This window comes from Cetorhinus maximus, chromosome 5 (genome assembly GCF_964194155.1).
Source record: "Cetorhinus maximus chromosome 5, sCetMax3.hap1.1, whole genome shotgun sequence".
In the NCBI taxonomy this organism is placed as follows: domain Eukaryota; kingdom Metazoa; phylum Chordata; class Chondrichthyes; order Lamniformes; family Cetorhinidae; genus Cetorhinus; species Cetorhinus maximus.
The window spans coordinates 50,436,764-50,462,218 of record NC_135883.1 but is presented as its reverse complement, the minus strand read 5'-3'; the positions used below and the strand labels follow the sequence as shown (position 1 = coordinate 50,462,218).

At 43.7% G+C, this 25,455-nt stretch overlaps 1 protein-coding gene across 1 annotated transcript in view; it reads left to right on the top strand.

Annotated features, from left to right (window-relative positions):
* asrgl1 (asparaginase and isoaspartyl peptidase 1) overlaps positions 1–25,455 on the top strand; it is a 48,946-nt gene that overhangs the window by 2,211 nt on the left and 21,280 nt on the right. Inside the window, exon 2 of the mRNA XM_078541281.1 lies at positions 22,021–22,163. Coding sequence (XP_078397407.1) covers positions 22,021–22,163 — 143 coding nt within the window. The remainder of the gene's footprint in view (positions 1–22,020; positions 22,164–25,455) is intronic.

The window sequence follows — 25,455 nt, the reverse complement described above, 5'->3', positions numbered from 1 at the left end:
CTGAACTGCATCAAACGCATTTACATCTTTATTAAATAAGGAGACCAATACTGTACACAATACTCCAGATGTGGTCTCGCCAGTGCCCTGTGTAACTGAAGCATAACCTCCCTACTTCTGTAATCAATTACCCTCACAATAAATGATAACATTCTATCAGCTTTCTTAATTACTTGCTGTACATGCATACTAACCTTTTGTGATTCATGCACTAGGACACCCACATCCCTTTAAATCTCAGAGCTCTGCAATCTCTCACCATCTAGATAATAAGCTTCCTTTTTATTTTTCCTGCCAAAATGAACAATTTCACATTTGTCCACATTATATTCCATTTGCCAGACCTTTGCCCACTCACTTAACCTATCTATGTCACTTTGTAGCCTCCTTATGTCCTCTTCACAATTTACTTTCCTACCTATCTTTGTGTTGTCATCAAATTTAGCCACCATTCCTTTGGTCCCTTCATCCAAAGTCATTTATATAAATTGTAAAAAACAGAGGCCCCAGCACTGATCCCTGTGGCACACCACTCGTCACATCCTTCTAACCAGAAAAAGACCCATTTATGCCAACTCTCTACTTCCTGTTAACTAACCAATTTTCTATCCATGTCAATATGTTACCTCCTACGCCATGAGCTTTTATTTTTTGCAGTAACCTATGATGTGGCACTTTATCAAATGCCTTCTGGAAATCTAAGTACGCTACATTCACCAGTTCCCCTTTATCCCCAGCACATGTGACTCCTTCAAAGAACTCCAATAAATTGGTTAAACATGATTTCCCTTTTACAAAACCATGTTGACTCTGCCTGATTGCCTTAACTTTTTCTAAGTGCCCTGCTATAACATCTTTAATAATAGCTTCTAACATTTTCCCTATGTCAGATGTTAGGCTAACTGGTCTATCGTTTCCTGTTTTCTGCCTCCGTCCCTTATTGAAGCCAAGAGTTATATTTGCTATTTTCCAATCTAATGGAACCTTCCCCAAATCTAGGGAATTCTGGAAAATGAAAACCATTGCATCAACTATCTCACTAGCCACTTCTTTCAAGACCTTAGGGTGAAGTCCACCTGGACCTGGGGATTTCTCAGCCTGCACCCCCAACAATTTGCTCAATACCACATCCCTGGTGATTGTAATTTTCCCCAGTTCCTCCCTCCCTTCTATTTCCTGATTGACAGCTATTTCTGGGATGTTGCTTGTGTCCTCTATAGTGAAGACTGAAACAAAATGCCTGTTTATTTCAGCCGCCATCTCCCTACTTTCCATTATCAATTCTCCAGACGCACTCTATAGATCAAACCCTCACTTTGTTAACTTTTATTTAAATATCTTTAGAAACTCTTTGTTACTAGCTAGCTTGCATACTCTAATTTTTCCCTCCTTATTAATCTTTTTGTCATTCTTTGCTGTTCTTTATATTCTTTCCAATCTTCTGACCTGCCACCTGTCTTTGTGTAATTATATGCTTTTTCTTTAAGTTTGATACTGTCTTTAACTTTTTTAGTTAACCACAGATAGTGGGTCCTGTAATGCTCCAATAGCTATTTGGCAATAAAGACCGAGATCTTCAGATAGAGTTTTATTTCTGGTGCATAAAACTCTCTGTAGAGAGAGTTTGTCTTACCTGTTTTCTCTTTTATACATCCAAATGGGCACTTAGGTTGTTAATTTATAATTAGCAATTGAAGTCCTTGTGAGTCAATTGTTTCCTTCCCCAACAGATTCTCCTCTTCTTCAGAAGAAAGTAACCTTTAAGTTTATATAATCACAAAAAATTAAGATGGATCTTCTTTTCCATAATACAAACATCAATATGTATTTTTCATTCAATAAATCCACCTAATTCCCCTTTCAATTACTCCTTCTATCCTGCCCTCTATCAAGCTCCGAACTGTTGCTGTTTGATCTCTCTCTTCCATTTATAAATGTTATTACAACAGTTCGCGATCTCTTCTTAGAGGCATGTTCACTCCCAGACTCATTGTCTAAACTGACACTACATTTTCATACCTTCCATTTTTGTACTTCATGTTCCCAATCCATAGGCCTAGCCTCCTGTCCTTTATCTCGTACATTTAACCAGTTTTTATATTTTCCCCTGGCCTTCCCTGCTCTACCTACAATCGTCGCATCCTGCCATTGATTGGTGCCTTCTGGCAAGTATGTAACTTTAGAGCCAGCTTTTGGCAGTTGTCCTCTGAGACAAATTGCTTCACCTTCTCTGTCCAAATTACCGTCTCCATCTTCAGATACCCTGTCAACTTCAGCTACCTGGTCCTCACAATCATGCAACATATGGGTATGATAAGTACATGGTTCCTCATCAATTCCTACTACCCTTTCCGGAACCGCAAATTCGTAATCCATGCCAACTAACCTCAATGAGTGTACCCGAATAGTCTGGTTCCCATGTTGTAAAATGACTGTTTTACCATCTTTACCTATAACCTTTCCTGGGCCTTTCTACTCGTTAAGTCCTTCTGTTTTATAAGTATACCATGTCTCCCTAATTAAAAATAGTTTCAGATGGTCGTACATTGTGTATTAAAGCTCGCTGTATTCTTTCTGAAACTTCAGCTTTAAGGAACACTCTTCTACCCACATGTAGTGCATCTAAATGCTCAGAAAATGTAGAGCTAATTGTGGTTCCCTCCCAAGCTGGGGGATGATCACTCAGGACTGAAGGAATTTTTGGGTTTCTACCAAAACCCCACTGATATGGACTATAGCCCCCAACCATCTACAGTGAATTGTTGGCACTGACAGCCCATGCTAGAGCTGATAATTTACAGCTTGGTCTGTCCGCCAATATTTTACGAAGCATCTCATCTGTCACCGCGTGATTCCTTTCATACACTCCACTACTAAAAGGGCTTTCTGCTGCTGTATTCTTAACTATTATATTCATGTTTCACACATATCCTGGAACTGGTCATTAACAAATTCCCTCCCCATTATAAGTGAGGAATTTTGCCTATGGTCCCAATCCGGTCCCTATCCTTTTCCATTACCTGATCCACAATTATTTTCTTTACCGTATATGATTGCCGACTGGCTAAACCTTGTGCCAAATCTACAAAATGTAAAATGAAAATGTTCTTTACTTGATCCCAAACCTTTAAACCCATCATCACAACTTCATTGGAATGTTTCAGTAAAGGTAGACTCACTATCAGCCGTGACAGTGTCCTTCTGTATTTCTTATAGAGATAAGCGACAGATGTGATATATATAAGTTTAGTGAACCCTCCATCCCTTATTCCTGCATCCCTTAGCAAAAGTTTTAGTCTTTGGGAAGAAGGGTGGGCAAACTGCTGATGTAATTTTAACACAATTAGCTTTTTGTCCTGTAAATTCCTATCCTCTGACACTAATGACACTTCTTTAGTTTCCTTATTAGAAAAGTTAGGTTTCATTAAAGGAATTCAATAGTGTCCAGATTGCATAAACTGCAAATCCACAGGTTTTGCAAATACAATGGCCTTGTCATTTTCCATGTCCAGCTTAGTTTGTGCTTTCTTCATCAATGGCCTGTTCAACAGTAACGGTATTTCACTAGACACTACATCCATGCTGATGAAATGATTGACTCCAGCTATCTTTCCCTTTTTAAAGATTTTATGGTATTATCATCTCCAAATCTAAAACTGGTGGAACTCTCAAATTCTTTAACCTTATTCCATTCCTTGTCATTTAAGGAGTCCAGGTAGCATTTTAACCAGCCCACACCACAGACTGTAGACATACATCTGCTATCTAGCACCATACAGTTGAAGGACTCTGAATCAAGACGTTAATCGCCGGGCTGAAACTTGTATCTAATACCACGCCCTCTCTTTGGTCAATATCTCCATCTTCTGAGTCTTCTGTCTCATGTTTAATTTCGAACACCTCTTATAGTTTAGGATAGTTTATTGCATAAAGGTATTTTGAATCATATCTAAAACATTGATTGACCACACCCTGGGCATTTCTGGGGTTCATTCTTTTGTTGTAATTCCCCAATTCTCTTCTCCTGCCATAAATGTCAAAGGTGTTTCTGTCCTCATTGTTTCTAGTTACAAACCTCCTTTCGTACTGACGCCTGAGTCCTGTTTCTAAACAATCTTGCCTTCCAGTTAACATTGTATCCTCGATTTTCTGTCTTACCGCCGAATAACCCATTTGTGCCATGAACGCCGCCAAAAAGGAATGTTTTCAGAGAGTTTTTTTTTTAGAACTTCTGGCATCTGTTCCAGCAGTGTGTGTCTTTCCACAAATTTAACTCCTGTCAGAACCAGAAGTCTGTCCATATTCGGTACCTTGGCACAGTCTAGTAACTTAAATGCCAACAGTGATTGGGGAATTTCTAGATGGAATTTTTGCAATCTTGCATATAGTCTACTGAATTTCATTATGTAATCTTCCATCGAACTATCCTCCAACTTTCTAAATTTGTCAAAATCAGGCCACACTTCGTGAGCACTTAATAAGTCATCCTTCTGATAGATCTTATCCATAAAATCTAATAACAGTTCCAAACCTTCATCCGTGTTCAAATGCTCAGGCTCCAACTCCAAAAATACTTTGCATCTTATTTTGCTTTTGTATGATAACGAAAGTGCCAAGGCCATTCCCTGTTTTTTCTTCGGCAAGGACGTAACCAGTGTCCACATAGTTACTCCATTCTTCCATTGCTCATAGGGTTCACTCTCAGAAAATATCAGTGGGTAATCATACCCTGAAACTCTACATTTTGATTCAGCCATTCTCCAAAGTTAATCCAAACCACTCTGCTCTTAAAGTTAACTCCAAATACAGTCTTTTGTCCAAAGAAAGCTTAGTTTTCAGTCTTTTACTTACAAGCAGCAACCATTCTCTGCTACCGTTATTAAGCTCCAATAGCTGTTTGGTAATAAAGACCAAGACAGACTCCTTCAGATAGTGTTTTATTTTTGGTGTATAAAACTCTACCAGAGAACTTTTCTCACCTGTTTTCCCTCTTAGACATCCAAATGGGTACTCAGGTTGTTAACTGAGTTAACTGTTTCCTTCCCCAACAGGCCCTCCCCTTGGAATTTTTCTTTCTCGTTGAAATGTATCTATTCTGTATATTCTGAAATGTCCCTTTAAATGCCTGCCACTGAACTTCCATTGACATATCCCTTAACCTCATTTGCCAGTTCACTTTAGCTAGCTCTGCTTTCATGTCCTCATAATTGCCCTTATTTAAGTTTAAAGTACGAGTCTTGGATGCATTGGTTTCTCCCTCAAAATGTATGTAAAATTCAATCATATTATGATCGCTGCTACCTCAAGTTGCCTTCACTAGGAGGTTATCAATCAATCTTGTTGCTCAATACCAGGTATAGTATTGCCTGCTCTCTGGTTGGCTCCAGAATGTGCTGTTCTAAGAAAATATCCCGAAAATATTCTATGAACTCCTCATCCAGTCTCCCTTTGCCCATCTGATTTTTCCAGTCTATAAGTAGATTAAAATGCTCCATGATTATTGTTGTAACTTTCTGGCAAGCTCCCATTATCTCTTCTTTTTCACTCTGTCCTACTGTGTAGTTACAATTAGGGGGCCTGTACACCGCTCCCACAAGTGACTTTTTTCTTATTCATTCATGGAATGTAGGCTTCGCTAGCTGGGCCAGCATTTATTGCCCATCCCTAGTTGCCCTTGAGAAGGTGGTGGTGAGCTGCCTTCTTGAACTGCTGCAGTCCATGTGGTGTAGGTACACCCGCAGTGCTGTTAGGGAGGGAGTTCCAGGATTTTGACCCAGTGACAGTGTAGGAACAGCGATATATTTCCAAGCCAGGATGGTGAGTGACTTGGAGGGGAACTTCTAGGTGGTGGTGTTCCCGCCTATCTTGTCTTTCTAGATGGTAGTGGTCGTGGGTTTGGAAGGTGCTGTCGAAGGAGCCTTGGTAAGTTCCTGCAATGCATCTTGTGGATGGTACACACTGCTGCCACTGTGCATCGGTGGTGGAGGCAGTGAATGTTTGTGGATGTGGTGCCAATCAAGCGGGCTGTTTTGTCCTGGACGGTGTCAATCTTCTTGAGTGTTGTGGGAGCTGCATTCATCCAGGCAAGTGGGGAGTATTCCATCACACTTCTGACTTCTGCCTTGTAGATGGTGGGCAGGCTTTGGGGAGTCAGGAGGTGAGCCACTCGATTCCTAACCTCTGACCTGCTCTTGTAGCCACAGTATTTATATGGCTAGTCCAGTTCAGTTTCTGGTCAATGGTAACCCCGAGGTTGTTGGTAGTTGGGGGATTCAGTGATGGTAATGCCATTGAACATCAAGGGGCGATGGTTGGATTCTCTCTTGTTGGAGATGGTCATTGCCTGACACTTGTGTGGCATGAACATTACTTGCCGCTTGTCAGCCCAAGCCTGGACATTGTCCGGGTCTTACTGCATTTGGACATGGACTGCTTCAGTATCTGAGGAGTCGCGAATGGTGCTGAACATTGTGCAATTATCAGCGAACATCCCCACTTCTGACCTTATGATGAAAGGAAGATCATTAATGAAGCAGCTGAAGGTGGTTGGGCCGAGGACACTACCTTGAGGAACTCCTGCAGTGATGTCCTGGAGCTGAGATGACTGACCTCCAACAACCACTGCCATCTTCCTTTGTGCTAGGTATGACTCCAACCAGCAGAGAGTTTTCCCTCTGATTCCCATTGCCTCCAGTTTTGCTGGGACTCCTTGATGTCACACTCGGTCAAATGCAGCCTTGATGTCAAGGGCAGTCACTCTCACCTCACCTCAGGAGTTCAGTTCTTTTGTCCATGTTTGAACCAAGGCTGTAATGAGGTCAGGAGCTGAGTGGCCCTGGCGGAACCCAAACTGGGCGTCAGTGAACAGGTTATTGTTAAGCAAGTGCTGCTTGATAGCATTGTTGATGACGACTCTTCCATCACTTTACTGATGATCGAGAGTAGACTGATGGGGTAGTAATTGGCTGGGTTAGATTTGTCCTGCTTTTTGTGTACAGAACATAACTAGGCAATTTTCCACATAGCCATGGGTAGATGCCAGTGTTGTAGCTATACTGGAACAGCTTGGCTAGGGGATTGGCAAGTTCTGGAGCACAAGTCTTCAGTACTATTGCTGGGATATTGTGAGGGCCCATAGCCTTTGCAGTATCCAGTGCCTTCAGCCTTTTCTTGATATCACGTGGAGTGAATCGAATTGGCTGAAGACTGGCATCTGTGATGCTGGGGACCTCCGGAGGAGGCCGAGATGGATCATCCACTCGGCACTTCTGGCTGAAGATTGTAGCAAATTCTTCAACATTATCTTTTGCACTGATGTGCTGGGCTCCTCCATCATTGAGGATGGGGATATTTGTGGAGCCTCCTCCTCCAGTGAGTTGTTTAATTGTCCACCACCATTCACAACTGGATGTGTCAGGACTGCAGAGCTTAGATCTGATCCGTTGGTTGTGGGATCTTTTAACTCTGTGTATCACTTGCTACCCTTATGCTGTTTGGCACACAAGTTATAGCTTCACCAGGTTGACATCTCATTTTCAGGTATGCCTGGTGCTGCTGCTGGTATGCCCTCCTGCACTCTTTATTGAACCAGGGTTGATCCCCTGGCTTGATGGTAATGGTAGAGTGGGGGATATGCCAGGCCATGAGGTTCCAGATTGTGTTTGAGTATGATTCTGCAGCTGCTGATGGCTCACAGCGCCTCATGGATGCCCAGTCTTGAGTCATTAGATCTGTTTGAAATCCATCTCATTCAGCACAGTGGTGGTGCCACCGTTCATCCTAAGTTCATCATAACCTCCCTGCTCTTCGAAACATAGAAACTAGGAGCAGGAGTAGGCTCTTCGCGCCTGCTCCGCCATTCAATATGATCATGGCTGATCCTCTACCTCAATGCCACATTCCCGCTTTCTCGGCATATCCCTTGATGCCCCTAATATCCAAAAATTTATCAGTTTCTTTGTTGAATATACTCAGTGACTCGGCCTCCACAGCTTTCTGTGATAGAGAATTCCACAGGTTGACCACCCTCTGAGTGAAGAAATTTTTCCTCATCTCAGTCCTAAGTAGCCTGCCCCGTATCCTGAGACTATGGCCCCTGGTTCTAGACTCCCCAACCAGGAGAAACATCCTCCCTGCATTCAGTCTGTCTAGCCCTGTTAGAATTTTATATGTTTCAATCAGATCGCCTCTCATTCTTCTAAACTCTAGTGAATACAGGCCCAGTCGAACCAATTTCTCCTCATAAGACAGTCCTGCCATCCCCAGTATCAGCCTAGTGAACCTTCACTGCACGGTCTCTGTGGCAAATATATCCTTTCTTAGGTAGGGAGACCAAAACTGCACACACTACTCCAGGTGTGGTCTCACCAAAGCCCTTTATAACTGCAGTAAGACATCCCTACTTCTGAACTCAAATCCTCTTGCAATGAAGGCCAACGTACCATTTGCCTTCCTAATTGCTTGCTGCACCTGCCTATTTACTTTCATTGACTGGTGTATAAGGACACCTAGATCCTTTTGTATCCTTTTATTTCTACTCTCGCGAGCATGTGGCACTACCTCTGATTACTACCTCTGAGGTCCAACTTTTTAATTTACGTCCTAACTCCCTATATTCAGCTTGTAGGACTTAATCCCTTTTTTTAACCTATGTCGTTGGTACCAATATACCATGACCACTGGCTGTTTGCCCTCCCCCTTCAGAATTCCCTGCAGCCTCTCCAAGGCCTCCTTGACCCTGGCACCAGGGAGGCAACATACCATCCTTGAATCTCTTTTGCGGCTGCAGAAACGCCAGTCTGTTCCCCTTACTATTGAATCTCTTTATTATTGAATCCCCTTACTATTGAATCTCCTACCACTATAGCCCTGCCGCTCTGCACGCACTCTAGTCGCTTTCTTCATTGCCGTGAGCCTTTCCTTCACCTCATCTATCCTGATGGGGGTGGGGGTTTGTGGAGGGATCAAAGCCATTGTCCAGTGTAGTTGCCAATGAACCCCTCTCTCAGTGTTCTTGTCGAGAAGTCCTTTTGTACTTTCCACTAATTTGGAGGCTGTAACAATTGGGCCGGACTTTTGGGGCCTTGTATTCTGCAAGATTAGCTGCTCCAAGGCATGAAGGAGGGGCCAGGCATAGTGACTAGAGTGCGTGAAGTCCAGGCCTTCATCGCTGGTGCCTGGCTGAATCTAGAGGCTCAAGCAGGGCCTTTGCAACCAGTGGGCTGCCATACTGATTGCATTGCCAGAGCAGGTCCTGGGTCTCCTTTGTCCAGCAGGGAGCGTATTCTTTCCTGAAGCCTTGGGTTATGCTCTTTTTGGCGGCGGCGATGAGACGACCAACAAACCAATGATAACATTCCATGGAGGTAGCTACCAACCTGGAGGTAGGCTCATGGAGATAGCTACTACCCTGAGGTAGGCTCATGGAGGTAGCTACTACCCTGAGGTAGGCTCATGGAGGTAGCTACTGTCCTGGAGGTGGGCTCATGGAGGTAGCTACCAACCTGGAGATGGGCTCATAGATCATTCATTCTATAAGTGTAGACATTACATATCGATCTAACTTTCATGTGCATGCTACATTGATGACCTGGTCAGCAAGATTCTCACTTGATATATTAACATACCTTAGTGTTCTCACTTGATTTCACTCTGTACCTCCAAGTTTCTCACCTAACCTGTTGCTGTCCTGTAAAAATATTCAAATTTGTCAACCAAATTGATGGTTTACACCTCGATCCTTTTATTGCTCACGACCAAGTTGGGAACATATCAAACCTGTAGGTAGGCAGAGAAAATAACCATATTATCCTGTGGATAGAGATGTGATCCTTGTCCCTTGTCGATTGTTATGATCCTGCAATTGTTAAGAAAAACTCAGATCTTTATCTGTCTTGCCATGCACTCTATCCATGATGATTCTTTATTTCATGATGAGTGCTAGGAGTATGACCCCCCAGAACTGAGAGTACCGACAAACTTCCAAATGATTAATCTATATATCATTTAAGCATGTAACGAATCACCCTGAGCGCACTATCTGTTTCCTTATCTCAAGATTGTTTTGGCTATCTCCTTTCACAATCTGGTGAGGAAACTAAGTCAACAGGCAAGAATTACACACCTTGCCCTTTCAGCAGAAACTAAATAGATCAACTAATAAACCAACTCAATTGTTCCCTGACATGTTGAACTTTAAAGCATCCTGGCAATGATTAACTTCAACCATTTCATTATTGCATGGTACAGTACAAATCTCCAAGGTGAATAAGGCGCAAATTGGTTGCTGTGTTTCCTACATTACAACTTGTATGTATAAAACTCCTTTTAATGTAATGAAACATCCCAAGCCACTTTGCAGGACCATTCTAAAACAAAGCACCACACTAAGCCACATGAGGAGTTATTAGTGCAGATGAACAAAAGCTTGATCAAAGAGGTAGATTTAAGGAGTGTCTTAAAGGAGGAAAGCAAGATAAAGAGGTGTAGGGAAGGAATTCCAGAGCTTAGGGCCTAGGCAGCTAAAGACATGGTCACCAGTGGTGGAGCAATTAAAAAAGGGATGTTCAAGAGGCCAGAATTAGATGAGCACAGGTATCTCAGAGGCCTGCGGTAGAGATTTCAGAGATAGAGGGAGGGTGAGGCCATGGAGGGATTTGAAACTAAGGATGTGAATTTTACACATCCTCAGTTGTTTGATTGGGAGTCATTGTAGGTCAGCAAACACAGATGATGGGTAAATAGGATTTGGTGCAAGCTATTTTGGATCTAGTATAATGCAATGATGCATGGTTAATTAATAATCTAATCTAGTATAATGCAATGATGCAGGGTTAATTAATAATCTAATCTAATTTAATGCAATGAGGCAGGGTTAATTAGTAATCTCATAGTAAAAGATCCATTGGGGAAAAAGTGATCATATTACAATTGAATTCTGTATCAAATTTGAAAGTGACATATTCTAGTTCCAAACTAGAATCTTAAACTTAAAGCCAATTATCTAGGTATGAGGGGAGAACTGGCTAAAGCTGATTGAGTAAATAGACTAAAGGATATGGTAGTAAATAAACAGTAGGAAGCATTTAAAGAAATAATTCAAAATGTTCAACAAAAATACGTTTCATTAAAAAAACTCAGCAAGAACAATCTATCCAGGGTTACTAAGGAAGTTAAAGATGCTATTAAGTTAAAGGAAAAGACTTACAATGTTGTAAAGAATAGTAGTAAACCTGAGGATTGGGAGTGATTTACTAACCAGCAAAGGACCACCAAAAGGTTGATAAGGGAAAGACAGAATATGAGAGTAAACTAGCCAGGAATATAAAAATAAATTGTAAGAGCTTTTACAAGTATATAAAAAGGAGGAGAGTAGTTAAAGTAAGCATTGGCCCCGTAGGGGCAGAGACTGGAGAAACTATTATAGGGAATGAGGAAATGGCAGAGATATTGAACAATACTGTGTGTATGTCTTCACAGTAGAAGAAACAAGATGCATACCAGAAATAGAGTCTAAAAAGTGTGAGGAACTTATTTTTTTTCCTGCTGATATTAATTACTTTATTGGAAAAACTTAAGGGATGAAAATCCATCAAATCTCCAGGACCTGATGGTCGATATCCTAGGGTTCTAAAAGAGTTCTGCAAGGATTGTGGATGCGTTGGTTATGATTTTCCAAACTTCCCTAGATTCTAGAATGATCCCAGCAGATTGGAAATTAGCAAATGTAACTCCACTATTCAAGAAAGGAGGGAGAGAGAAAACGGAATTTCAGGCGAGTTAGTCAGACATCAGTCTTTGGGAAAATGCTGAAATCTGTTAATAAGGAAGTCTTAACAATGTATTTAGAAAATCATAGGATGATCAGACAAGGGAAATTCTGTTTGAAAAATTTTAATTTTTTGAGAATGTATCTAATAGCATAGATCAAGGGAACCAGTAGATGTAGTATAGTTGAATTTCCAAAAAACATTTTATAATGTTCCACACAAAAGGTTAATAGGGAAAATAAGGGCCCATGGAGTTGGGGGTCATATATTAGGATGGGTAGAGGATTGGATAATGGACCAGATAATGGAGTGCTGTAACTAATGATCAGTGCTGGGGCCTCAGCTATTTACAATCTATATTAATGACTTAAACAAAGCGACAGAGAATATTAACTGGATTTTGCAGTCTCAATAGCAATGAACACTGAAGTTCGCCACTGTTAGAGGCCACAATGGCAACAGAACTTCTACGGAGCCCATTTAAACTCAGATCCAGATGTTGCAGTGCATCTGAATTGTCTCCAGTAGATCGCTCACTGATGGTCTGTCAGTGTGAAAATTTGGGTTGATTGCCCTGGACATACACTGGTATATAGGTTCATATATTACACTGGTATTTAGGTTGATATATTTAGGGTTGCACCTGCAGAGCCTGCTGAGGAGCACAGCATCCCCAGCTTTGCTCACAACCCCACCATCCCCCACCCAACCCTGGCCTGGCTCCACCACCACCCGTCTTCACTACCGCAGCTCCTCAGTCCTGGTTGATTTAACTAACATTTCTTTGGTAGTCTGGACCCTAGCTCTGAGTTGTTCTTTCAGTCAATTGGACGATAGGAACTGAAGGTAGATATTATCATTGATGTCAGAGAGGAGCTCGAGGTGGGGTGGACCTTGTTCCCCTGGTTGGGGAATCTAGAATATATGGCCACAGTCTTGTGGTAAGGAGCTGATCATTTAGGACAGATATGAGGAGAAACTTCCTCACCCAAAGGGCTGTGAATGTTTTAAATTCTCCACTTGAGAACTGTGGACGCTCCATCGTTAAGTATATTTAAGGCTGAAATAGTCAGATTTTTGGGAATCAAGGGACATGGGGAGCAGGTGGGAAAGTGAATTTGAGCCCGAAGATCAGCCATGATCTTATTGAATGGCAGAGCATGCTCGGTGGGCTGTATGGTCTACTCCTGCTCCTATTTCTTTTGTTCTCATATGAACATGGGGAGCAGAGTTTTGGATGACCTCAAGTTTATGGAGGGTAGAACGTGAACAAAAGTACTTCATTGTCTGTGAAGAGCTTTGGGACACCTTGAGGCCAAGAATAGTGTGATGTAAAGACAGGTTTGATCTTGCACTAAGAAAAATTTACATAGAATATACGGCATGGAAACAGGCCATTCGGCCAACTAGTCTGTGGTGGTGTGTTCTTTTGCATGAGTCTCCTCCCATTCCATCTACCTCATTTCCGCCTTCCAGCAAATTTTCCATTTCCTTTCCCTCATGCACTCGTTTGCCTTCCTTTTGAAGTCTCACTGACTTCCTGTGTTCGCAATTTCCACATTCTAACCACTGAGTAAATTATTGTCCTATTGGATTTATTAGTAATTATCTTGTAATTATAGCCTCTAGTTTTCAATTCTCCCACAAATGGAAACTTTCATTTCATATCTAACCTGTCCAACCTGTTCATAATTTTAAGGACCTCTATCAGGTCAGTCTTAACCTGTTCAACCTTTCCCGATAGCTGAAATTTCTCAGTTCCAGATCAGTTTTTTGCACTCTCTAGTGCTTCTATGTCCTGTTTATAGCATGGAGATCATCACCCATTCCCTTTGGCCCTGTAAGACTAACTCTTCTGTCATTCAATTTCTCCTGTTTTCCTGTCACAGACCTTACTTTTGCCCTTGTCTCAAAACCTATTGCATCTCTTAACTTTTCCCAATTGCTATGATCTGAAACATTAACTCTGTTTCTTTCTCCACAAATGCTGCCTGACCTGTTGACTATTTCCAGCATTTTCTGGGTTTTTTTATGTAGCTTCTTTTGAATTCTGTGCTGTTTTAAAAAATTGCGTTACTGCACTGTGATACTGTTTTTAATGATTTGTTATCCTGTATTCATAGATCCCTTTGCTCTTCTACTCCATTCAGTTTCTTATTTTCTAAGGTGTAGTTTCTATATTTCCTATGAGACTGCTTCACTTCATGTTTATCTGTTAAAGTCTATTTGCCACTTAACTGCACCGTCTACAAGTTTTCTAATGTCTTTTTCAATTATTTTGCATTCTTCAAACGCGTTAGCTACACCCCCCCAGTTTTGTATTATCTGCAAATTTTGATACTGAGTAACTTGTTCTTCAGTCCAAACCATTAATATAAATTGAGTAACAGTGAGCCCAGCACTGATCCTTGTGGAACACTGCTTTCGACCTTGCTCCAATCTGAATAACTACCCTTTACCCTCCTCTCTGTTGCTATTGTTTTTATTCAATTTGTTATCCATTCAGCTATTTGTCCTCTCGCCCTAAATGGTACTTTATCTCAGGCCACTTGCAAATCTCAATTTCTGACATCTACTGAATTACTCTTGTGTAAATTTCCATTACCTTTTCAAAGAGTTCTATCAGGCTACTTAAGCACGATTCAAGCTTTCAAAATCCGTGCTGACTATTTTTAACTTACAATTTCTGCCTCCAGATGCTGTCCTATCATTTGTTCCAATATCGATTTCAGTATCTTTCCCATCATGGATGTTAAGCTTATCCCTCCTTCGACATAGAAGAAACTTTGCTGAAAGAAAATATGGTCATATGATACCAAAGACACGAGAAATTGTAGTTAAAAGGAATATTGGTGTTTGTGTCCCCTTCGAGGGGCAATGCTACTTCTGGTGCAATATTTGCCCAGTTGTTCTTTGGTGCATGAGAGATGCTGGGAATTTAGGATTAAATGTGTTGGTGTATTAAGCCAGGAATGACCTGATCTATCAATGTTTCTGCAGGGAACAATGACCTTTGAAGTGAGGGAGGTTTGAATCAATCTTTACCTCAAAGGGCTGTTGACTAGCAGGGTGGACAAACTCAGCCAGGGCTCTCACTTCTTTTGGTGGTTCTTAGAATATGTGCGTGCTTGCGTGCGTGTGTGTGTGTGGGAAAACATGACGATTTGGACTCCTGGGCAGCCGACCAACAGTGTGCTGGGTGGTTGGCCATTCCAGTGGTGGAGATAGCTGCCATTTTGAGACCCCGGCCTCATTTGAATTTGGCAGGAAGCTGCAGACAGCAAAGGGGTCTTGATGAATCTTGCTGCTTTTCAGCCTCAGGCATGCTGGCCAGCTCGGACACTCGGATTGGCCATAGGTAAGTGTCTGGAAGTGGAAGAGGGCAAGATGAGGCCAGACCAGCAGCTCCCCACGGGTGGGTACTCTGAAACGGGTGGGGAGGAGATGGGTGGTCCTGATACCAAGATGGGTCAGGGCAGTCCGACAAGTGCCTGCAGTAATTTTGCAGAGCTACATGGTCTCCTGATTGGAATACACACAGGCAGAGTGTTTGTGTCATAGTCTCCACACTTGTGTCCTTTAAAATTGCAATCATGACCCTAAGCACATCATTGGCATTGATTTTCAAGGCAAGGAGGCCCACTGTTGGTTTTAGGCAAATGCTTCACCCCTCTCCTCTGAGAGTTGCAGCTGGTTGGTTATCGGTTGTAACTAGTGGTCAAACAGCCATCCTCATTTTCAGGTCCTTACTGAGTGAAAATTGTCTCTGGGGTGTTTTTGCGTAGTTTTGGCTTGGTGGCTGTCTCTTTAAATGCAGTCACAATATGTAGAAGGTCAGACTTACACTTTGGTATGAGGGATTGCTTGGACAATGTGCATGAATTTGGTGGAGAGGATGATAATAAAGCCTGTGCGATTTTCTGCAGCAGTAAAATTCTTACTGGTTGAACAACCAGTCAACATTTACCATTCGGGCTCCTATGAAGAACAAACCTGAGTGAAGTTCTTGTGGGAATGAAAGGAGAAAAGTCAGGGAGGAGCAAGTTGAATGATTAGCACAATTCCAGGACAGGAGGTGGTTGTTTGGCCCATCGAGTCCATGCTGGCTCTCTGCAGCACAATCCATTCATTTCCATTCCCCGCTCTATCCCCATAGTCAGCAAGTTTATTTCTCTCAAGTGCCCACCCAATTTCCTTTTGAAATCCATTGATCGTCTCCACTTCAACCACTCTTGTGGGCAGCGAGTTTGAGATCATTACCACTTACTGTGTAAAGAAAAAAAATCTTCTCATTCCCTGCGACATCTCTTGCCCAAAACCTTAAATCTGTGTCCCATAGTCCTTGTACCATCAGCTTTTCTTGTCTATCTTATCTAAACCCATCATAATCTTGTGTATCTCTATCAAATCTTTCCTCAATCACCTCTGCTTGAAGGAAAACAATCCCAGCTTCTCCAACCTAACCTTGTGGCTAAAATCCCTCATCCCTGGAACTATTAGAACCGTAGAGAAGTTACAGCACAGAAAAAGGCCATTCGGTCCATCTTGTCCATGCCAGCCCTAGGACACCCAGGTGCCCTTTCTAATCCCACCTTCCTGCATCTGGCCCATAGCCCTGCAGCTTACAGCACTTTAGGTGCAGATCCAGGTACTTTTTAAAAGATTTTAAAGTTTCTGCCTCTACCACCAACTTGGGCAAAACACCTTGCTAAATGCGCTATCCACGACTTGCTCAGCATCGCAGATGCTCCACAATGAGTCCACCCACAGCTCCAGCTCCAAAATCCGGTTAGCCAGAAGCTGCATTTGGACACACCTTCGCAGACATGGTCAGCAGGAACGCTGGAAGCATCCCTCATTTCCCACATCCTGCAGGAGGAGCATATCATGGGTCTGGCAAAGGTATAGAATATAAAAGTAAGGTTATAATGTTGGAATTGTATAAAACACTGGTGAGGCTGCAACTGGAGTATTGTGTACAGTTCTGGTCACCACATTACAGGAAGGACGTAATAGCTGTGGAGAGAGTGCAGAGGATTTTTACAAGAATGTTGCCAGGGTTAGAAAAGTGTAGCTATGAGGAGAGATTGGATAGGTTGGGGTTATTTTCCTTAGAACAAAGAAGGCTGAGAAGTGACTTGATTGAGGTGTACAAAATTATAAGGGGAATAGCTAGAGTGGACAGGATAAAATTGTTTCCCTTGATGGAGAATTCTAGAACCAGGGGACATAGTTTCAAGATAAGTGGCAGAAGGTGTAGGGGGACATGAGGAAGAATTTTTTACGCAGAGGGCAGTGGGTGTCTGGAATTCGCTGCCCAAGTTGGTGGTAGAGGCAGAAACTTTAAACTCTTTTAAAAAGTACCTGGATCTGCACCTAAAGTGCTGTAAATTGCAGGGCTATGGGCTGGGTGCAGGAAGGTGGGATTAGAAAGGGCACCTGAGTGTCCTACGGCTGGCTTGGCAAGATGGACTGAATGGCCTCCTTCTGTGCTGTAACTTTTCTATGGTTCTATGGTCTGAGATCTCCTGCCATGATGTCCCTCTTGATTAAGCTAGTTACTCCCTTAAAAAAATACGCTAGCTCGGGGCCTTATTTATATTAGTTAGGAAACTAATATAAGTTTCCTTATATTAGAAACATGTTCCTTGACTAATTATACTTGTACAGTATTACTCTATACTTTTTTTTTTAGCTCCTATCTCAGTATTAAGCAATAAATAACTTTAATAGATTGAAAAAAAAACTCACCAGGATTTACTCACCAATCAGTTCCTTTTTTTAAAAATCCACTTTCATAAGAGTGTCCCTCGCAGGCCTGATGCACTCCTGAAGGTACGGCCTCTCCCTCTCTTCTTTTTTGGTTTGAGGAGGAAGGAGGGATGGAAACACTACAGCAATGTAATGCTTGGAGCTATTCCGTTCTTTGACAGTGGGACCTCCTCGATCCCCTTCTGAGTTGTGTCTACAGTGACTTCTCCCAGAATTTTTTTTTTTTGCAAAAATATACTTTATTCATAAAATATCTTCAATCACATTCCAAACCATTTCAAAAACACCATTACAAGGGTACAATCCAGGTTAAACTTTTACAAAATGTATCACCAGGTGCATCAGTACAAACAATATTACAATCATTAACAGCCTTTCATTTTGAGCTGTACAGCCCGAGGGGCTCTAAACAGTTCCCAGTCTCTCGGTGCGCTGTGGCAGAAAGGTCTTAGACAGCGACCCTTCCCCATTGCGCCTTTGCGGCAGCTGCCCCAAGCTTTAGTGCGTCCCTCAGCACGTAGTCCTGGACTTTGGATTGTGCCAGTCCGCAACAATCGGTCGGGGACAACTCTTTGCGCTGGAAGACCAACAAGTTTCGGGCAGACCAAAGCGCGTCTTTCACCAAGTTGATGATCCTCCAGCTGCAGTTGATGTTTGTCTCGGTGTGTGTCCCTGGGAACAGCCCGTAGAGCACAGAGTCCTGTGTCACAGAACTGCTCGGGATGAACCTCGACAGCAACCACTGCATCTCTCTCCAGACTTTCTTTGCAAAGGCACAATCCACAAGGAGGTGAACAACGGTCTCTTCCCCACCACAGCCACCTCGAGGGCAACGTGCAGAGGGGGTGAGACTCCTGGCGTGTAGGAAGGATCTGACGGGGAGGGCCTTTCTCACCACCAGCCAAGCCACGTCTTGGTGCTTGTTGGAAAGTTCTGGCGATGAGGCACTCTGCCAAATGACTTTGACAGTCTGCTCGGGGAACCATCCCACAGGGTCCACCCTCTCCTTTTCCCTCAGGGCCTCTAGGACGTTACGTGCTGACCACTGCCTGATGGACTTGTGGTCAAAGGTGTTTTTCTGCATAAATTTTTCCACGAGGGACAGGTGGTACGGCACGGTCCAACTACTTGGAGCGTTCCGCGGCAGCATGGCCAGACCCATCCTTCGCAACACCGGGGACAGGTAGAACCTCAGCACGTAGTGACACTTGGTGTTTGCGTACTGAGGGTCTACGCACCGCTTGATGCAGCCACACACAAAGGTGGCCATCAGTATGAGGGCGATGTTGGGCACGTTTTTTCCCCCTTTATCTAGAGGCTTGTACATCGCGTCCCTGCGGACACGATCCATTTTCGACCTCCAGATAAAGCGGAAGATGGCTCGAGTGATCGCCATCGCGCAGGAGTCTGGAATGGGCCAGACCTGCGCCACGTACAGCAACAGCGAGAATGCCTCACACCTGATGACCAGGTTCTTACCCGCAATGGAGAGGGAGCGTCGCTCCCACATGCCCAGTTTCCTTTTCACCATAGCCACTCGCTCCTTCCAGTTTCTAACGCATGCCCTGGTCCCTCCGAACCATATCCCCAGCACCTTCAGGCCGTCAGCCCTGACAGTGAAGGGGACAAAGGATCGGTCAGCCCAGTTCCCAAAGAACATGGCCTCGCTCTTCCCACGATTTACCTTGGCTCCCGAGGCCAGTTCGAACTGGTCGCAGATGTGGATCAGTCTGCGCACCGACAGCGGATCCGAGCAGAAGACGGCGACGTCGTCCATGTACAGGGAGGCTTTTACCTGAGTGCCTCCACTGCCTGGGATCGTCACTCCTCTTATGCCCGGATCCTTCCTGATGGACTCGGCAAAGGGTTCTATGCAACACACGAAAAGAACAGGCGAGAGAGGACAGCCCTGCCTGACTCCAGATTTAATCGGAAAGCTATCTGTTTCCCACCCATTGATTGAGACTGCGCTACTGATGTTAGTGTAGAGCAGTTGGATCCAATTTCGAATTCCCTCCCCAAACCCCATTTTGGAGAGCACATCCACCATGTAGGTGTGCGATATTCTGTCAAAGGCCTTCTCCTGATCCAAGCTGATGAGGCAGGTATCCACACCCCTGTCCTGTACATAGGCAATCGTATCCCTGAGCAGCGCGAGGCTGTCAGAGATCTTCCTGCCTGGCACAGTGCAGGTCTGGTCAGGGTGAATCACCAATTCCAGAGCGGATTTGACCCGATTGGCGATGACCTTGGACAGAATCTTATAGTCCACATTCAACAGTGAAATGGGTCGCCAATTTCTAATTTCCTCCCTTTCCCCCTTGTGCTTGTAGATGAGGGTGATGATGCCTTTCCTCATGGATTCTGACATACTACCAGCCAGGAGCATACTCTCGTACACTCCTAGCAGGTCTGGGCCGATTAAGTCCCACAGAGCCGAATACAACTCCGCCGGCAAGCCGTCGCTTCCGGGAGTTTTACTCTTCTCGAAGGACTCAAGGGCCTTAGTCAGTTCATCAGGAGTTAGCGGTTTGTCCAGGCTCTCCCGCGTACTGTCGTCTAAGACCTCCGTGATAGAGGACAGGAAGGACTGGGAGACCGTGCTGTCCGTGGGCTTCACGTCATACAATCCGGCATAAAAGGATTTGCTGATCCTCAAAATGTCGGACCATGATGACTTTACTGAGCCGTCTTCTTCCTTCAGGCTGCTGATCACAGAGCTCTCTCTGTGTACCTTTTGGAAGAAGAAACGTGAGCACGTCTCATCCTGCTCCACGGAGCGGACTCTGGAATGGAAGATGATCTTGGAGGCCTCCGAGGCAAAGTGCGAGGCTTGCTGGCTCTTCACCTCTTGGAGCTCCTCCTTGACATCGACCCCCATCGACTGCAGCCGGAGCAGATTCTGCATGTTTTTCTGGAGTCGGGACATTTCCCTCTGTTCCTTTCTAGCTTTCTGGGTGCCTTTGAGGATGAAAAACCTCTTGATGTTTCCCTTGATCGCTTCCCACCAGCGTGTCAGGGACTCAAAGAGGGGTTTCACGGTTCTCCAACCTTTGTAATCCCTCTTGAGCTCCTCAATGTTCTCTGGGGTCAGCAGTTGCACATTTAGCTTCCATGCCCCCCTGCCCACCCTCAGGTCCTTCTCCAAGTGGCAGTCCGCCAGTAGGAGGCAGTGGTCAGAGAAGAACACCGGCTTGACATCGGTGGATCTGACTGTGAATGCACGGGACACAAACAGGAAGTCTATCCTGGAACAAATGGACTCATCTGGATGCGACCAGGTGTATCTACGCTGCGCTCCGTCTGCAGGTTGCTGAAGACGTCGTGCAGCTTGGCATCCTTAACTGTTTCCATCAGGGATCTGGACGTAGCGTCCAATCTGCTGCCGGCCCTGCTGGATCGTCCAGCCGCATCGATGATGCAGTTGAAGTCACCGCCCAGAATGACCGGCCTGGAGGTCGCCAGCAGCAGTGGGAGCTGCTGAAAAACCTCCAGCCGTTCAGCCCCTTGTGCCGGGCCATACACGTTAATTAACCGGAGTGGAGCGTTCTTGTACATTACGTCTGCTACGAGGAGTCACTTCTCACTACCGCTCTCTGTTGGATGCTCTTCCACCTGTTGAGTGCAAGAGTCCTTCTCCTCGATTCCCTTCTGAGTCGTGGTGTCTGCAGTGATTTCTCCCAGAATGCTTGTCACTTCTCACTACCGCACTCTGTTGGATGCTCTTCCTAATGTTGAATGCAAGAGCCCTTCTCCTCGATACCCTTCTGAGTCGCGGTGTCTGCGGTGACTTCTCCCAGAATGCTTCAGTCACTTCTCACTACCACCCTCTGTTGGATCTGGTAAATCTCCTCTGCATCCTCTCAAGGACCCTCACATCCTTCCTAACATGTGATGACCAGAACTGGACACAATAACCTAATTGTGACCTAACCAAAGCTTTATAAAGAATCAGTATAACTCCCCTGCATTTGTACTCAATACACCTGTTTATGAAATCCAAGATCCCATATGCTTTGCTAATCACTCTCTCTCAATATATCCTGCCACCTTTAAAGATCTATGCACATGCACCTGCAGGTTCCTCTGTTCCTGCACACTCTTTGGAACTGTCATTAAGTCTATATTGCCTCTCCTATCCCTTTTGCAAAAAATCATCATTTCACACTTTTCTCTGTTAAATTTCATCTGTCACTTGTCTGCCCTTTGGTCCTAGCACTGACCCCTGGCAACGCTACTGTCCACTATTCTCCAGTTTGAAAAACAATCATTTAACTATCAACTTTTGAACTTCGAACTCAGTTGATAATTTGCGTGGAAGAAAATGGCATTCATTGAAAATGTAAGCAGACAGACTGTGTTAATTGAGAAAAAAGCTGAAACTGGATCTTGGAGACTCAACCTTGGACGGAAAAGCCATTGCAAGAGCAGGAATCTCAAATGAGGCAATGTGACTGAATTTCTTTCAAATTGTATTTAGGTTGTGGAGCTGTGCTGAATGAATGTGGTGAAGTTGAGCTTGATGCCATTATCATGGATGGGAAAAGCCTTGATACAGGAGCAGTTGCCGGTGTCAGAAACATAGCTAATCCAACGAAACTTGCTCGACTGGTTATGGAAAAGGTACAGTTTACTCTTAAAATATAGTTATTGTATAACTTTCCACTCTAGAACATCATTAGGCAGTGTTTGGAGGATGTGTTACCTCTTTGCAGGAGAAAATAATTATCCCAAACAATTTCTGAGGCTAACAACAACTCCAGCTGTAGCTTTTCAGTATCACCTTATCTTTACATGCAGAAGGAGGCCATTCGGCCCATCGAGTCTGCACTGGCTCTCTAAAAGAGTATTCCACCTAGTCCCAGACCCCTGCCTTATCCCCATACCCTTGCACATTCTCTCTTTTCAGGTAGCAATCCAATTCCCTTTTGATTTCCTCAATCGAACCTGCCTCCACCACCCTTTCAGGAAGTTTGTTCCACGCTCCAACCACCCTCTGGGTGAAAAAAAATTTCTTCATGACGTTTACTCTTTTTGTCAATTATTTTGAATCTATGCCCTCTTGTTCTTGATGTTCTCTTGAGTGGGAACAGTTTCTCACTACTTACCCTGTCCATACCCCTCAGGATCTTGAATACCTCTATCAAGTCTCCTCTTAGCCGCCTTTTCTCCAAGGAAAATACTCCCAACCTCTCCCACCTATCCTCATAGCTACAGGTCTTCATCCCAGGAATCATTCTTGTGAATCTCTTCTGTACTCTCTCCAATGCCTTCAAATCCTTCCTCAAGTATGGTGCCCAGAACTGGATGCAGTACTCCAGATGAGGCCTAACTAGTGTCTTATACAAGTTCAACATGACCTCCTTACTCTTGTACTCAGTGCCCCTATTAATAAAGCCCAAGATACTATATGCTATATTAACTACTCTCTCAACATGTCCCCCATCATCTTCAAAGACCTATGTACATATACACCGAGGTCCCTCTGTTCCTGCACCTCCTTTAGAGTTTCTCCTTTTATTTTATTACTGTCTCTCCACATTCTTCCCGCCAAAATAAATCACCTCACACTTCTCTACATTGAACTTCATCTGCCACTTGTCTGCCCAATCCACCACCATGTCTCTGCCCTTTTGAAGCTCAAGACTATCCCCACCACAGTTGACAACATTTCCAATCTTCGTATTATCTGCAAATTTTGAAATCCTGCCCTGCACACCACAGCCTAGGTCATTAATATATATCAGGAAGAGCAAGGGTCCCAACACTGACCCCTGGGGAACTCCATTACAAATCTTCCTCCAATCTGAAAAACATCCATTAACCACTACTCTCTGTTTCCTGTCACTTAGCCAATTTCTTATCCAAGTGCCTACTTTCCCTTTTATTCCATGAGCTAGAATTTTGGTCACAAGTCTGTTGTGTGGCACTGTACCACACCTATGTAAAAATCCATATACACCGCATCAATAGTGTTTCCTTTATCAACCTTCTCTGTTAATTCCTCAAAAAACTCCAGCAATTTTGTCCCTAATCGGCCCTACTCTTTATTTTACCACCCTTTTATTATTTACATGCTTATAGAAAACCTATTTGTTGTTATAAGGAGGGAAGTTGAACACAGAGGCAGATCACATAAGATTTTCATTTAGCTGCAAGAGGGGAGATAAAGTATGCCGAAAAAATGGATTAGTTTAACAGAGCTAGTGTTTATTTTAGGTGTTTAATTTTGCAGATATATGGTTGATTTGCTATCACCCTAACCCTAACCGTACTGAGGGAAGTGAGAGTGGAAATTGCAGAGGCACTAATGATAATCTTCGAAATGCTGGAGACTGTGAAGAGAGATTGGAGTGAGCTCTGCATGTTTTACCGACTATATTGGAGCTCAGTCTAAGGTGGTCAATCTGAAATCTGGTGGAGTGTCAGTGATTGCTGCTCCTGGTAGACAAGGCTTTGTGCCGGGACCCCGCAGTGGGGAACATTTCCCTTGAGCTCATTACGTTACAGTTCATTTCATTATGTTACAACAATAACTACACTTCGACAGTACTTCATATACTGTGAAACACTGGGATATCTTGAGGTTGTGAAAAGCACTTTATTTTAAGTGACTTGCTAATTCTGGACCCGCATTTGGGATATTAGATATTCTGTTGTTACTCCACTCAGTTCCTGTAGAGGACAGTGATACTCTTCTTAATGGAAGGAAAGATCAGTTTGTGTGCTGTTTCATCAATGGAATCTATCTGCTGAACCCCAAGATTACTAATTTAGCAGGCAGGCCAGCTTGAAATATGAACGGCTATCACAAATCAACCACAGATCTGCAAAATTAAACACCTAAACAAAACTCTAGCTCTGTTAAACTAATTCCTCTTGCAGCTAAATGAAAATCTTATCATGTGATCTGCCTCCGAGAGTTCTACTTCCCTTCTTACAACAACAATGTGCACAATATGAAGAATTGGTTCTGTAACAATCCAGGCTGTGAAATTGTGAATACACCCAGTTTGTATTACAGGATGAATTTCACAGTGACAACAGACAAGTTACGATGCCTACAGGCCTACCAGCGACCTGCCAATGGCCAGGAACAACGACGAGCTTTGCTAAAAGATGTTGTGTTGTTAACAGCTATCCCGGGTGCTGTCACTTTTAAGTTGTCTTTACATGCTACAAGGTTGAAATTCCCCTGCAGAATAGTGGAAAAGTTTCGGCAAGGTTTCATTTGGTCTCTGAATGAAGTTACATCTGGAGACTGGGGGGATTTCCACCCAGTGGAACCTCTATATTCATGCCTCAGCCATGCAGAGGCAGTTCACCACCAACTTTACTCTGCATTGAGATTGCTGAAGTGATGGGTACTGGTAACAGGAGCAGCACTGTAAGACAAAGGATCCTTGAGAGTCTATTTGACTTGTCCCTTAGAATTTCACAAAGAAACTGTCCTCTTGCCCTGATATCGGCAGATAATCTAGATTGAGGCATCAGTACTGAGGGGGAGAAGCATTGGTCAGGAGTTTGCCATTCATAGAAACATAGAAACTAGGAGCAGGAGTAGGCCATTTGGCCCTTCGACCCTGCTCCGCCATTCAGTATGATCCTGGCTGATCCTCTATCTCAACGCCATATTCCCGCTTTCTCTCCATACCCTTTGATGCCCCTAATATCCAAAGATTTATCAGTTTCTTTCTTGAATATACTCAGTGACTCGGCCTCCACAGCTTTCTGTGATAGAGAATTCCACAGGTTGACCACCCTCTGAGTGAAGAAATTTTTCCTCAACTCAGTCCTAAATGGCCTGCCCCCATACCCTGAGACTGTGGCCCCTGGTTCTAGACTCCCCAACCAGGGGAAACATCCTCCCTGCATTCAGTCTGTCTAGCCCTGTTAGAATTTTATACGTTTCAAT